General features: G+C 37.5%; 1 protein-coding gene across 3 annotated transcripts in view; it reads left to right on the forward strand.

The window, feature by feature from the left end:
* Positions 1 to 16,510, forward strand: part of SMARCAD1 (SWI/SNF-related, matrix-associated actin-dependent regulator of chromatin, subfamily a, containing DEAD/H box 1) — a 44,730-nt gene that overhangs the window by 6,392 nt on the left and 21,828 nt on the right. For all 3 annotated transcript variants that reach the window (XM_021394408.1, XM_021394410.1, XM_021394409.1), the window contains exons 3-8: positions 3,827 to 4,001; positions 7,822 to 7,999; positions 10,057 to 10,120; positions 13,817 to 13,905; positions 15,504 to 15,593; positions 16,213 to 16,297. In XM_021394408.1, the coding sequence (XP_021250083.1) occupies positions 3,827 to 4,001; positions 7,822 to 7,999; positions 10,057 to 10,120; positions 13,817 to 13,905; positions 15,504 to 15,593; positions 16,213 to 16,297 (681 nt within the window). The remainder of the gene's footprint in view (positions 1 to 3,826; positions 4,002 to 7,821; positions 8,000 to 10,056; positions 10,121 to 13,816; positions 13,906 to 15,503; positions 15,594 to 16,212; positions 16,298 to 16,510) is intronic.

The raw sequence follows: 16,510 nt of genomic DNA on the forward strand, positions 1-16,510 counted from the left end.
TTTGCTCAGTCACTTGGCTATCTTGAAAATTGTTACTGTAATCTTCTACCTCATCTGAAAGTGATAGAAAAAGTTGAGATTTTCATGGTAATTTGGTTAAAATCGAGACTTTTTTTCATGAAGGAATGAGTTTGACCACCTGTAGTTCACTTCTGCCTTTGGCTAGCAGCTGAATTTTGGCTTCTGCTGGCAGATTGACTCTGGGAATTCAGATTACTCTGTGGTAACTGATCTCAGTTTGTTTCTGTGCTAATGACAGGAGCAGAAGAAACTGCCTTTATGTTCAGCTGTCTGTTTCCTGAGTTGGCAGCTGAGAAAGAAGCACTGGTGTTTGGCTTGTAGGCACGGGAGTTTTAAGAAAGGTTTGATGTGCTAGAGGGGAGAGCGTGCATGTGACACTGTATTTACGTGCTGAGGATGTAAGATGCATTTATACAAGGACTTGAACTGACAGTTGTGTCATTAAAACTCAGCCCTCCCAAGAGTTCTGTAGCTGTCTCCTGGACTTGCCTTGTGTAGTTGATTTGGTCTGTTTCCTTATTCTGAATTCAGATTTCTTTGGAGTAGGAAATGAATATGGAAGAGGGTTTTTTTTCCACCCATCTGCCATCCCAGTTCAAAGTATATTATTGTCTGTTATCATTCATAGTAAAATATAGCCATTATACTGTGCATGTTTTTGATGTTCTATCCTCTTACAGTGTAAGTCAGAAGCTGTTAGCAGGGGGGAGCAGTTAGTTCAGTACTGACTGTGCAAATGGAATTCGTTATGTTGTGTCATGGAGTGAAACGCTCATCTCCACGCATGTGAGGGAGCACAGAGGCAGGTGAGAGAGCCCCAGCACCCCAGCCTGTCCCATCTGCTCCCATGGCTGTCACAGGGGAGCCATCAGTCCCATGGGTTGACTATGATGCTTGTCACCACAAGTGGAGAGGCTCTCAGGAGCATCATTCAGATGACCTTAGGGGGCATGAGGCTTATCAGGGCATATGGATAAGGGCTTTTTTGGGGCCTTGTGAATCTTTCTATGGAATAGTTAAAGGGGAGCCAAATGTGAGAAAAGGAAGGGATCGGTTTGAGGAACATGTGTAAGGAAAATAGAGAAATAAGGGGGCTAAAAAGGGGAACTCTGTAGCTGTATCCATCTGACTGATGGTGAATAGCAGGCTGGACCAGCCTGCAGGGATCTAAGTGACCTGAGAAGCCTGGCAGGGACCGGTGGCTCCAAGTCACTCATCTCTCTGTGCATGAGGCAGTTCATGGCGAGTGCATCGAAACGGGAGGGCACTGAAGCATGCTGCCAGGTTTTGCGTTTGGGATGCAGTTGTATTCATGTGAAGAGAAGTCAGAGCTCTGGTTTTGCATATGTGGACAATTGTAGAGGTTTCTGAGCAAGCATAGAGGCTTTTGTTAATAAAGGCATGTTCTTGTCTGGCCCCTGAGACTGGTTACAATGTCTGCTGTTCTGTATGGGGAACCTGAGGTTTGGTTTTCAACTGTCTCTTACTGACAACAAAAGCTACCTGACTCTTAAATGGTGGCAAGCATGAAATCCTGACATGCCATGTTTTGGAAGCTAGATGTTAAGTTTTCAGTCCTTCTTATCCTTGCTCATCCCTGGTTACTGTCTGTAATTCTGCAATGGAGAAATGAGCATGGACCAGGTAACAGCAGCAGCTGATAGGAAGCAGAGCTCTCCTGTAGCTTGGGAAGCAAGGTGTTCTTTGGTATGAAAGAAAGGCAAAGCATGCATTGTTACAGTGGTCAATACAAAATACAGCAGTGCAGAGGTTTTAAAATGAAAATAATATCCAATTTACTATGTGCTTTTTTTTCTTCCTATTCTATTTCCATCCTGATGGATTAATGCCTGGATAAGTATGTTCCATATTTTCTATAAGATCTTTATCTGTAGCCAAGATCTTCTGAAGATTGACTGTAACAGTTTAGTTTTTTTCAGCTATCATTGAACCCTTATTTATATTTTCTTATGGATGTTTAAGAAGTTTAAGATCCTTTCTGTTTAATTGATGCTAATACACCCAATATTTAAATTCTTCATTTTTAGTTGCACACTACAATACCACATTTTTTTAATTTATTGAGTACCTCTCCCTTTTCAAATCCAGTATCAGCTAGTAATTTTGAGTTTCCAGCAAATTCCTGTGATTGTGCTTTTGGAATTTATCTCTGTTTCCATCAAATGCTGCCGCAGTGAGTTATTTCAAGTTTATTTTCTACAAGATTACTTTTGGACAGCAAATGCTCTCTGCAGCTGTCGTGTTCTCCACTCCACATACTCTTCATCCTTTCTTCAGTCATGTACCTCCAGGGTTCATAATTTGTCTGCTCTTAAATAAAATACTTGGCTTACCAACTATTTTGTGTTCAGCAGTTCTCTTCAGCATGGGCTGTAAATAAAGTAGTAGAAAGGAATGACTTATAGGGTATGTGGGACCAGTGCATTGGGTCAGGCTACGGTTCTTGGCTCACAGCTTCTGCAGAATGGTTCAAATACTTCAACTGCTGGCATGAAATAGCACACTGAAGAGGTGGCAGTTGCGTGCAAGTATCTAGTTGTGTAGTGTGGTTTTAATGGTGCAAGAGATGTAGGATCTACACATTGAAGTTCGTGTGTGTCAACTACAAATAGTTTTTTTTCCTAGGGTTTTCTAAAGAAATGTGACTGAACAGCTCTAGCCTCCGTATGCAATGGATAGAACCATGTGCTTTAGCTTGCCCAAGTTCATATGGGAGCATCAATTTTACAGTTATAATCACAGAAACTACTTTGAAATACACAGTATGTGAGGTTAGATCATGCTGTGCCTTTGGTACTGTGCTGAAAGAGGGAAACAGTGCAGAATGTAATGATTTGCATACTTTTTTATTTTGGTTTACAGTATCTGATCCTCTTTTTGCTTTAGGTTCCAGACCTGTTTTGTATGTCATATTCTGTGCCATTTCCCTTTGTGGTCATGTTTTCCCCATCAGGATGGAATTGGCTTCAGGTGTAGCTGACAATGAGATTTCATCATGCACTACTCGTCACTTAATCAGAGATTACATGAGTAGATTGGCTGCTTGTTGTTGTCCTAAGAGCATGTTCAGAAGTGAAAAGTCAGTACAGGCTAATGCAGGCATAGTGGCTTCATTTGGTAGGTTTCATGGGAACTTGTGTGTCACTTGTGAGATGTAATCGCAGTACCTTCTTGTGGAAACATACAGATTTGTGTCCTGAAAGTACACAAAGCATCCTTCCTTTCCTTGTTAAGAATCATCTGGAGCATTATGTGGAAAAGACTAGTGAAGATTATATCTATAGGATTTGCAACTTTATCTGTCGAGCTCCCCAGAGTAGCTTCCTAATCTTCTGCCATCTAATACTGGCATTCCTTTTCTGAAAGACTGTGACAGACATAAAATCAGCAACAAGAGATGCTGGTATGTTTCTGTCTGTGTCCTTCTCTGGACTTCTTCTGGAAGTAGCTCAGAAGATTTTGCTGATTGATTGTTTTGCCAAAAATAAACACATACTTAAATAATCACTAGCCTAAAATACACGGCTTTTTAATCTTTATGGGTTACAGTATACAAACTTATATTTCTTCAAAATAAAATTGCTGTGGCAATTTTTATCAGATAAGTCAATGTTTTAAAGAATACCACTTACGGGAGTTTTCCATGCATGAAGGTGCAAGTTCTGTTTAAATGGTTGCCGTGTATAAGGAAGCTATCATAGCTATCTGATGCTCTAAGTATAGATAAATATTTCAAATTCTAAGTCATTTTCTCCCATCCTTTTTCTTATTGAAATGGCTACAGGGTACTCCAGCATCCCAGAAACTCCTGAAGCGGAGAGGACAAGGGAGCTGTCTTATTTCAAGCATCAAAAAGGGGTGCACTTCCTAGATGAGTCTTCTGACAGTGATGATGAAGTACCAAGAAGAGTCAGTGCTGCAAAAGAAAACAAGGCTCCAAGGAAAGATGTGATTTTAATGTAAGGTTTAAACTAGTAATATTTATGCAATGCAATGTTCTCAATTGTAATATTAAATTCAAAATAATATGCTAGGTTCTGGCAAAATAATATTATAGGTTTGCAATTTATCCTCTCCTAGCTAAACTTTACTGGATTTCCAGGTAAGAAGAATCCAGCTCTTAAGTGTCTTCTCTGAAAATATGGTTTATGAGCGAGGAATTCCATGATATGGAATGATACTTGTAATGTTTATTGTGTTCACATATTTGCACCTCTCATATCCTTTTGATGGCACTAGAGAGCTTACTCTTATAAATACTAGCTTTTAATTTTAAAATATATTGAAATTGTAGTTGTTTTTTTAATGAAACTGTAATGAGGCAGAAAGGCAAACACTGCTTCAGCATGTAGTATAAGAATTTTTGAACTAAATTATTACATATTGAGTGTGTAATTGTGTTATGCTTAGTGAAAACTTTTTTCAGCAGTTTGGAAATGTGTTTTTAAATAAGTTGGAAGTTTAAGTAAATATGCAACTGTAGCTTTTTTGGTCACTGAAAAAAAGGAGCATTGTGAATGTGGGAGAGACAAGGTATGGGCAGGTATCTGGTAAAACCAGCTGGAATGGTTTGAAGAAATCAGTGATGTTAATTACCTGCTAGTTATATGTATCTGTGACCAAAATGTGCTGGTTGTCTGTGCCCCTTAGCTGTATTTCTGCCAAGCATAACAGACAGATTAAGAAAATATGTAGGTTAAACCAGTTGAAACTAATCTGTCCTAAACTTTAATGGGAACAGCAATGGGTCTTTGGCCTGATTTTCAGTCCATATGCAGAGCATGGAGTTACAGAACCTTGTCAGCAGAAATGAAATAGTGCTTTTCTCTGCTGCTATTATCTGATCTGAAACTACTGTTATATATTTTTTTAATAGATCTTTCCTGAAGTTTCAACCTAAGGCAGGTTGTGCATCATATTGGCTTGTGTGCTGAGCAAACAGAGTTATGCTGCTTCTCGGGTCAGATAGTTTTGGAAGTAGTACAATAGGTTTTGTGTGGTGTGGAGCAGAATCTAATAAGCTATGCAGGATCCAGCTTGTATGTTGCTGTTTCCACACTGTAGTATGATTACATGGAGAGAGGGTCAGGCAGACGCCAAAGCATCTGCCAGTGGGATTGGTCTGTGTCTGTGTCCTGGTTTCAGCTAGGACAGAGCTGATTTTCTCCGTAGTGTCTGTTATGATGCTCTGTTTTGGCTCTGGGAGAAAAAACACATCAATAACACAGCAATGTTTCAGTTGTTTCTAAGCAGTGCTGCACAGAGCCAAGGATGTTTGAGTTTTTCAGCTTCTTCTACTGCCCTGCCAGTGAGAGGGACTGAGGGGGCACAAGGAGCTGAGAGGAGACAGAACCAGGACAGCTGACCTAAACTGGCCAAAGGGGTGTTCCATCCCATATGGCATCATTTTTTTTTAAAAAAAAAAAGCTTCAAAAACAGTGGGGAGTTGGCTTTTGGGGGCAGCTGCTGCTTGGGGACTGGCTGGGCATCAGTTGGTGGGTGGTGAGCAATTGCGTGTCGCTTGTTTTGTGAGTATGTGTTATTTCTCGCTTCTGTCTTAGTAAATAGTTTTTATCTCAACCCACAAAGTTCTATTTTTTTTTCTCTCTCCAGTTCTCTCCCCCATCCCACCACAGGGGTGGGGGGTTGAAGGAAGTGAGTGAAAGGCTTGTGGTCAAAAGGCTGTGGGGTGTTCAGCTGCCTGCAGGGTTAAATCACAACAGTCTAACATGAGCCACATCCTCTCATACTCTTTCTTATTCCTTTGTAGCTGCTGATGTTCAGTGCTTCATCATGGCTTACTGCCTCATGTGTTAATCAAAGTATACTGAATCCACGGAGCTATCTCACAAGTGGTGTTCTGCTAATAGACTGGACTTAAGAACATGGCAGGAGTTAGCATGGATCTGGCCTGGCTTACTAGTTCTGCCACATGCTGAGTTTAGCTTGGCTTTGCGCAGAATCAGTCAACTAAGTGTCTTCTCACTGTGGTAATGAGTGCATGTGTTGCACATTGTTTGGATGTTTTGTGAATTTCTTCCTTTTTGCTGGGTACCCTAGCCCTTGTTATCCTAGATAAAGGGATGTTGTAGAGCAAAAAATGCAGATTTGCTGCAAGGAAGACAGGCAAGCTTTGCTATTGGAGTCACTATTTGGGCTTTATTGGAAAATCAGAACTCTAACACAAGACTTTGTGGGTCAGTCGTATTCTTTTAGTGGTTAAATGAGCATTTCTACGTGCTTGTGAAGAATGTGATTATAGAAGACATAAGATGTGTGCACTCCGGCTTTGTTGACAAGTATATAGATGTTAATCCCTAATTAGAAAAGATGGGATCATTAATGTTACAATGTTAATTTCAATTGATGTTCTTTTTTATATGCAGTTTATAAGGAAACTTTCCTTTTCAAGGCAGGAAGATTTGAAATATGCTAATGAATTTTAATATGACGTTTTTCTAAGACTTCTAAGGGTATGCTGATTTGACTTTTCTAGCTTATGGCTAGACTGATTGGTGGTTTGAAGAGGAATTTGAATTATTCTTTGTTATGAGAATTTTTACTATAATAGCTTTTTGGTGGTAGAAGTGTGTAAGTAGTATATTACTACTATTTGCAGAATTGAAGTGCAGTTTGCCTATTGCAACTGCTAGAGAAAGATACAGCCAAAAAAATAGGTTAAAAGACTGAAAATAAACCTATATCTGTGTGAAGAGTCTTGCAGACAAGTCTTTTAGATAGTGTTATCCTTATGAAATGGCAAGCTCCATACAGTTCAATTAGTTTTACTTCAGGGAAGGGAATTTTGTGTCTATGAAGGGCAGTAGCCTAAGAAACCTCTACCTACGTTCTGTCTGATCTGTAAACCGAATGTGACCAAAAATATAGAGAGATTGGTTTTTCATGCATCATAGCTCTAGTAATAAAACTTCTAGCCAAGTTAGGATTTCAGGTTTTTTGAAAGAGGTTCTGCCCACATTCTGAGGTGTTAAAAGGAACTTTGTATTTGGTTGTTTGGTGTGGATTTTTTGTTGTTGTTTCGTTGGGTTTTTTTGGTTGTTTGGTTGTTGTTTCTTTTTTTAATGAGTTGAGAGTTAGAACAGGGAATTGATTCCACACCTGAAAGGCTTTTTTTTAAAAAAAAGAACCAGCATCTGTTTGCCTGGCAGATAAATACTGTGCTGTTTGAGACAGACTAAGGTGTTCTGATGTATTTCAGGTATCTAAAATGATGAACTGTCATTTGAGATTCATTTTGTAAAATGACCAGTAACTTTTTATACCCCAATACAAGAGTAAGTCATGGTATTTTCTGTCTATTCCTTCTTCCTCATGCTAAGTTGAATTGTGTTTACTGCAAGCAGAAGTGTATACCAAACTATGTATGCTTTATTTTGTTCTAGGCAGGAGTTATCACTTTGGGTATAAGCTGGTTCAGTGTTACTGAGTGCATACAAATAGACTTATTTTTCCTTTTAAGAAAGGAAACTGAATTTGACTCTTCCTGTCTTCTGTGATACATGAATTTTTCAAACAGCATCTTATGGAAGGTGGAGAGGGCACCAGTTTTACTAATAAATCTTTAATTTTTTTAAAAATGTTTTATATGCTTACTGTGCAGCAACTTTTTAAAAAACTGTATATTTTAGAATAAGCTAACCTTTAATAACATCAATTTCAACTCATGATCCTGTTTGTTTGCTTCTACAATGACACTCTGGTAGAATAAACATAGGAAACAAAAGTTTTAATACTTTCCCTGCCCCTCATACATCCTAGCTCAGAAGACTCGTCAGAGGACGACCAGCCTGTGTATGAACTACAGCAGGTGGCTTATGTAAACAACGGGGACCAACTGGTTGGCTTGCAGGAAGATACAGAGGAAGACATCAGAAATGCGAAGCTACAAACACTGAAGGAACTTTTTCCTCAGAGGAGTGACCAGGATTTGTTACAAGTAATAATGCTCTGTTCTTTTCGTTTATTTTGATAGCTATTTTATAGACAATATTCCTATACTTTGGGCATTACAACTGAGAAAAGCCTTAATTCTTATTAGCAAAAGCATATATGAAAACAATATTTGTTTTAGGGGAACTACAACCATGGAAGCTTATTTCATTTTTTTTGTTTAAGTGCGTCTATGTATGTGTGAAGATATATGTTAAAAAAAAAATCTCTTCAAGAGTGAATTCTAGGGTATAGTAAATTTCTCTATTTATTTTGTCTTGACATTCGACCTTACTCGTAACTATCTTGATTGATAGCTACTGATAACTGTTGGAATGCAGTTAACTGGTTAAATGCAGAATGAATGAAATTATTGTTGTCATCTTCAATAGATGTAACGCTTCCCTCTCTCTTTCTTCAGCTTTAATACTCAAAGCCCTCAGTATGAAAGCGAGGTAAAAAGAGTACGTTTGAAATTACTGTAATTTCTTATGATTATGCTGCCATATAAAGCTGAGATACTCTTGGCTGTTCTCCAACATACAGCACAAATTTACCATGATACTACAATAATTTACTACAGAAAAATTGTTTTCAGTACAGTAAAATGCATCTTCAGGAATGTTACCTCTTACGGCTGATATTTAACTAGCTTTTCAGTAAATTTAGTTTTCAAAGCCAAATATGTTTAATTCAATCTGTCAAGTTTCCTGGTTGAAATGTCATTAAAAAATAAGGAAATGTTATTGGTTTTTTTTTTTTGCTAAGTGTTGGTTTTTGTTTTTTTTTGTTGGGGTTTTTGTTTTGTTTTTAGTGGATCAAGGTTTAAGTTTAGGCCTGAGGAAGAAATAAGAGATTGCAAATATGTTTGGGATTTATTCACTTTTTGTCTTGGGGAAATTAGGCTACAAATATCCAGAGCATATGATGTTTGATTTACCACATAGAATTTATTTAAAGCAAAGAGTGATCATGATTCTCTGTAGCTTAGAAACTAACTAGAAATGACACTTGTATGGTTTGTCTGATGCAGTTTTGTGGCTTCAGTGAGGAGTAACTTCAGTGGTGGTTCTAACTATATAGTGGTTTGTAGTGCTGTTGGCATCTGTTCTCAGGAGAGCATAAGATAGCTCTTTGTATCAAGAGAATTTTGTAGTACGTAATGGCTGTGCAGGTGTTTTTCCTTGTAAGTACAACGTTATTGAGGGAAGATGGAATAGTAGGCAAATCTATTGTTTCTTCACGAACAGTCTGGGTCATCTTGTCCTGACAAACCCTATATGACTGGTGAATGTTGTTTAGGAAAAACTGTAGGCAATATCTACCCTAAACCTTTCATAATGGAAATTACAGTAAAATTATAGGCCATTGTTTACAATATAAACAGATGCTTGGGAATCAGGTTTTCTTATACACAGGGTTTTTGTGTGTTTGTAACTGTTAGGCCATTTGCTTCTGTTGAAGTTGTCAGACTTGCAAAAAGCAGTACTTGTAAGTCTCAGCATTCAATTAATCTGTAAAAATTATCTATTCTGAGATTACAGACGGATGGGGAAAGGTTCTAGAGTTGCAAGGATGATAACCTTTTGGGGGCATGATTTAAATTTCGTGTGCATAAACTCAGAAAGTCAACCAATATGACATAACAGCATATACAAACTTATTGACTTAAGCTATTAATCTTTTTGGATCATTTGACGTTGTAATAGTGACCATGATTGGGTTTTGAAAAAGCAATTCAAGTGAACCTGCGTAGTATGTTTGTGAAATAGGAAGGATGGCAGGGGAATTAGTAATAAATGAGATTTAAAAGCCTACCGGACAACAGCTTAAATAAGATATTTCCAAATACAGCTGATATGATTGTATTCAGTATATATAATTGAGTAACCTGTAAGTGTTGGTTTTGGATTCTACAATAAATGTTTTTTGTGATGTGTGTTTTTGTATGTGTTTTTTTGGTTTTATTTTCCAAATGTATTTCAGTCCTGCTTGTTTATAATTATTATCCTCTGTTCAAATAGATTAAGTCTTACCACTTAGCAGCTGATTTTTTTTTTTCAGTTGGTAGAATCAACACACTCAATGGATGAAGCAATAGCTGCTTGTTTGAATTTCAGTAATGAAGGTACGTTTAAAAAAGGAGGGGGGGAGGGGAAATGTTTTAGAAACTACAGCCAAATTAGTAAATAAAGTTACCAGGTAAACTTGAGGGGAGCACACAGGGTAGTGTATTTGAGAAGTGGTAAAGCATACATTAAATGTTATTCTATTTGTTTATTGTAATAGCACAGAACTGAAGCTACAGACTTTGGAATGGGAGACGTGAGAAATGGATACATAGCAAAATCCAAAGATAGAACAAAAGGGGGGATTTATTCTGTCTAGATCAGGATTGCTGATTGAAGATTGGAGTCTTTAATGATTTTTATTGTTACTGGTTGCTTCCTTCTTTACTCAGAAGTTGAGGTAAACAGTAACAGGTTAGAGATGGTAGTTCTGAATGTTGTACATGAGAAATCTGATGTGAAGAATTGCGCTGGAGTAGGTAGCTATTTCTAACTTGTGTCAAATCTTACTTGTGTCAAGCTCTGTCACAATTTTCAGAATGAATTCTATACTTGTACTTCTGAGAAAGAACTATTGGTCTTTAGACAAATTCGGTAGCAGAACATCCCCCAAGCAATGTTTTGAGCCCTCAGCTTGCTTAGGGCATTCTTTTTCTGCATCTGAATCCATGCAGCCTCATGATGTTACCAAAGAACCTGGTAAGCATGTCAGTGTCATCATTTCAGGCTTTGGGTTTCTCTGTGACATCACTTAAGTCCAGTGCTGTTTATGGTCACTCTTGATTATTTTAATTGTTTTATGTGGTTCATGTGTCTTTTTGTGGAGCGTCCCATGGATTTGGAAATTGTCTCTAGGAAGCTCATGTGCTGAGGAGAACACAGTTGTACTTGTTTTATAATGATTTTTTTGCTAATTTAGTTCTCCCTGTTGTACTTATCCTATTTTCATCTTCAGATATCTGTACACAATTCCCAAGATTTTTAACAGTTATGAAAAAAGTGTAAGAAAAAAAAATCTGTTTTTAATGAAATGTTTTTAACTTAACTAGGTTATATTTTCTGACTATTTGTGTTTAGGGATTATCTTTGTATGTATGATCAGATTCTTTAGACGGAGACTTATTTGATGTTGACAATGGTGACGAAGGGTTGAAGCTGACATATTTTTGAGGGATGTGCTACTTCTAAACACTGCTCCTATAAAAATCCCATCCTGGAAAACGAAGATGTACTTTTAAAGGGTTTTGGTTAGTTGTAAACCATTTTAAGCTAATAGATCTCTAATCTGTAAATTTTGTTACAGTTCAATTTCTGAACTGAAACACTTCAATTTCTGGTATCTAGGCTCTCCCTTCTGGCCATTTCTCATCATAAAAGTATCCTGAGTTGGAAGGGACCCACAAGGATCATCAAGTCCAACATTTTTGTGTTAGTCTGTGTGCTGCTTCACATGCTTTCAATGTGAAAGCCCACAGAAGAATCTTGGCAGCAAAATTCTCTTCAATCACAGCTGTTATATAAAATATTTAGTTAAGAATGAGCATGCCTGAAAGTGATGGTATAAATCATCTCATTTTGGATACATTTTTTTTTAAGTGGAGACGCTATTGAACATCTGCTTATCCATGTCGATTGATGATATGTTTTACTTGTTATGAAGCATTGACTGGGTGAGAAGTGAGGGACAAGATAAAGTCCAGGCCCCATGCATTCCGCTTCCACTGCGAGGATGATTCATGCCTAGCAGTCACAGGGCTTCTTCATCCCCTCCGTCCTATGCTTCCTTAGCCTAGGAAGCAATAATTATGTGTAGCTTGTGAAGTGAATCTCTTCAGAAAGTTATTTTTCAGTTGTAGATGTGGTTAGTTTTGGAAGTCCACAGAATGATTTCTGTGTAATTTTACATTGATGGATTCCTGAGATCATGTTTATTCAGATCCTCCACTGTGGTTTAATTGTCACTAGAATTGCTCTTAATCAGTTTTATTTATTTTTCCTCCAAAGACCAATGATCATTCAGCCCATTACTTCAAAGTAGGGTGATTTTAGAAATACTCTGATGTGGAGTCTGTGTATTTTTGGGGCTGAGGGCATGGTCCCTGTTTGTGTCTGCAGTTAACCACTTTGAATACAGTTCTAGTTGATCTTAAAGAGTTATAACTCCTTAAATTTTTAGTGCTTTACCCATCAGAAACCTGACTGCCCCTAGCCTTGATGTAAAGACAAGGCTAAGACACGTTTGAGTCTTAAGCTACTAGTCTGTTTCTTCCTGGCTGTACTGTTTAAATGAGCATCTTGGACAGAGGAGCGAAATGCATGGTTCTCTGAACGCTGAAGGAGAGCTATATCTTCTTCAATCTATCTTCTGATCTATCCATCAGCATATTTGCAGGATTCCTTTGAGCTGTGTATGTTTTATATGTTTATATTGATCTACAGAACACGGATGCTTTGGAAAATCTTGCTAGTAGATATCTTGATCTTGCTAGGTACTTCACTTACTGAAGATGTAGTTACTGCTGATGCTTTGCTTCTGTTTCTTTGAGAAATGTTTCTTTAATCTATATACCTTGTCTCTCTTTCTCATCAGAGAGTGAATGAGTCTATTAGAAAACTTATGACAATATTTTCACACAAAAATGTGTGCTTGTGCAAATAAGTGGATAATTTGTTTTTCACAACTAAAACTATTTTGATCTTCCAGACAGTCTTAAGGATTTGAAAGCAAGTGTGCTGTGTGTGTGTGTGTGATCAGCTCTGCTTGTTCGCTGACTGTCTGTACTTTGGCTGTCTGGGAGGGGAGATTTGCTGCAGATGCTGATGTAAGGCATCAGAGCTCTGTTGGCAGTCTTCCAAAAAGACTGACTGGCAGTAATAAATCAGATCATCAGCTAGGAATATTTAAAATAATTTGGGCTATAGTGAAAAGAGAGCATTCATCCAGTAACAGTTGTTGCTTCAACCAAAGTTAATGTGGAGAAACAGTGATAATGTGTTTTTTTTAACTTCATGAGCTGTGCACAGTGGCAATTGAAAATGCACCTGACTGGACAGATATTAATGCTAAGATGATAATCTCTGGTAATCACTCAGGCCCAAAGATATTCAGGAAGTTCTGACTCATGTAAGCTATTCATAGGTAATTTAATGTTCATTGATATTTAGTTATCTCTGACTTACTATGCATACTTTTCTTTCAAAGGCTTTGATTTAATGTTGAAAACTGCTTTATAATAACCTTTTTGGTGGGTACCTGAGCCAAAAATCAGTCATCAGTACTTCCAGATGGAGTGTGATGTAAATACTCTAACTCACAGTTAGTACTTTACCAAGGCTAAAATCCAGCTTTCGAAAAGCATACAGCTTAAATAGGATTATCTTTTGTTGTGAAAACTACTCCTGTTTAAAAGACAGAGATGCACCTTTATTCAACTTCTGTGTAAAATGCTTGGCTATTAAAAGAAAAAGCAAACACAAAAAACAAAGCCCATTCTTCCATGTAGGACAAAGCTGCTTGTTTAACTGCTGAAGCACTGCAGAAAATGTGAGGATACAAAAATGTATAAATTTTTTAAGCAGTTGCTTTGCTCGGAGTTTCTGTATACCCATGGACTGTAGTAAGAAATCATTACAGAAAACTAGTAAAAATATGCAGTTAACAAGTAGCTACTACAGTAGTGGTTTGAATGATCCTACTTTATTGAGGTGAACCTAATGAAAGTAATTTCCGTTTTCTTTCTATTTCCTTTTTAAAGCTGCCTCTCGTAAAAGGAGACTAAATGATTCTCACATAAATGGCAAAGACAGTGACGAACATGTGACAAAAAAGGCAAAAGCTAATTATGTAAGTATCATTTTTTTTCCTGCCTGAGCGCTATGAAGTAAGTGGAACTGCCTGAGTTGGATCATTGACAGTTGTGCAATGAAGTTGCTATGTGTTATTAGAAAATCCTATCAAATTCAAATCTTGCCCTCTGGATGAGTTTTCTGCTTCATTCTTTTTGGCAATGCCAAAAGTTACTCCTTTCAATCTTTAGTATATGTGCATAGCTATTGCTTTCTTGGTAGAATTTGATGACAAGTAGCAGTATGTGAGGCACTGTGTGCCATTCGATTCTTGTGAACATCAGCAGGAGTTTTCAACTATGAGGCAACTTGCCTCATCAGATCATTCCTTATTTTTCCTCAAATAGGTGGAGTTCAATATCTGGTGTTACTGTTAACCCTGTGTTATAGAAGTGATAGAATTGTAGAATCATATTGGTTGGGAAAGAACAGTGGCTTATGGAAAAGAACGAATTGGTTATGTTAAAGGAATGGTTACTTTGACCTGTGCTTGTAAATGGGAACTGTGTAAATGATCCTGGCACATTCAGTTTGGTATTACAATCCTATAGTACTATCATTAGACCATTGATGCATTGTTGGAAAACACGGGAAAGTATTTGAGAATGGGGGATTTCACAGTTCGGACCAGAGGCTGTATGGAGAATAAATAATTATCTCTGAGTTGAAATGTAACTAAATTTTGTTTTGTTCTGAGGGAAGACAGAGAGCTCCAATTTTTGTGCTGACCATAGCTCTATTCTTAATGATACTGTAGGTTCAGCAAGGGTAGGACCTATGTCCTCTGTCACCTGGAGTAATTTTGGGTGATCTGGTTTATGCTCTTCCAGTGAATAGCATAATTCAGCTAAGTAAATATGTATCAGAGATGTTGGCATCTCTGCTGTAGGTATGTAGATTGGTAAACACTTTGCATTCATGGAAGACACTTGCATAATTCTTTGTGTTGAGTACATAACAGAACAGCTTGTGGCATGTAGAAGCTTTGGCACTTGTTCATAAGAAACCTCCCTTTTTTTCCCCACTTAGAGTAGTTGTTAGTGAAGCGAATACTGATGAAAACATTGCCAGGTTCTTATGTGACTGGGTGGTGCTGTTACAGAGTTTTTGTACATGGATTTTTCTATATAGATCTTCATATAAATGTTCCAGTTGACACATTTATAGATTCTGGTGGGTTAGATACAACAGTCAGTTAAGTTAGTTTTCTAACTATACCTCTTGAATGTTAACACTACTGCATTCTGCCTTAAATATCATGTGGAATCACTGCTAAATATAATTCATATTTTAAAGAAATACAAACTAGGTACCTCTAAACTATTTGTTTTGGTATGCAACTTCTCATGGTGTATGCTAACCAAGTAAAGAATGCCAGTCTGTCATGACCGAAGACTTTCTACACTCTTGTAAGTTTTAGCCTTGAGTATTGTTTATATATATGAGAAATCATTTCTACATCTTGGATTTGTCTTAAGTGCTTTTGTCATTTAGAGTGGCTCGTTAAAGGTAAGCAATATTGGTTCGGTTTGATTTTTCTGTTTCTATGCTAATAATTTACATTAAACCTAAAATAGATTCTTTTTTTTAACATAGCTGGATGAGCCAAAGTCTGAATTACAATGGGAGAAGCAAGAGATGCTTGTAGAGAAGCTGCAAAATAAATTCCCTGACATGGATAAGGAGGTGAGCTTGTGTCTCCTGATGGCAAATGAGATTTTGACATACAAAAAACGGCGTATCTGTTCTTCCAAGTCCAAATGAAACAGTCCGTTCACCAGCAGCACTCTCAGGAGGAGCCTGGAGTAGGAAGGTCTTCACTGTTCCTGCTTTTAGAATGTATTTTGCCCTAAGTGAGGGCAGCTGGAAGTAATCAAGGCTGTATGGTACTTCTTGTCTTAGTATTTTGGTCCTATTGGGAAGCCTGGCATAGTCAAGTTTAACCTATGATAAAATGTACAGTAGGTCTTCCCTCTCTTTTACTCTGCATGCTGTGCATTAATTTAGTACACAAAGATTACCATGGCCTTTTAATGCTGTACTTGAAATATTTGGAAGCAGAGCTTGTTTGTGTGTTCCTAGCCTTTCAAACAAATGGAGTGCAGGTCTATATAAAATGAGGGTATGAATATAAACCAAAAGACTTTCTACTTTTGTTTTCCTCTCTTTTGAATTCTCACACTTACGAGAGGCAGGTGTTACTTGCCTTCTGCAATTTAAAGTAAGTGTTAGTGCCTCAATGTTACTATATTATAGAAATCTGGTGTCTGCTTACCTTACCGTAAAACAAAATTTTTTTTACTAGGAACTGAGAGATGTACTTCGGGAACATAACTGGGTGCTTCATGAAGCACAAGAGGCCCTGAGAGTATTTGCAGAAGACAATGACGGTAAAGACAGATTGATAATCCATTTTATCCCAAGATAGAACAAACAGGCTTGCAATCTAAATCTTTTCTAATGTCCAGCAGTAATGATCCTGACAGCGCTACATCTTGAAACTTGAATTCATATTTGCAAATAGTACTGAGGGGAGGAGAGTGGAGCTTAAAGAAGGAAACTGGATATTAACCTTTTTCTCTATAAATGTAGAGATTAGTATC

Source organism: Numida meleagris, chromosome 4 (genome assembly GCF_002078875.1).
Source record: "Numida meleagris isolate 19003 breed g44 Domestic line chromosome 4, NumMel1.0, whole genome shotgun sequence".
NCBI classification, from domain to species: Eukaryota; Metazoa; Chordata; class Aves; order Galliformes; family Numididae; genus Numida; species Numida meleagris.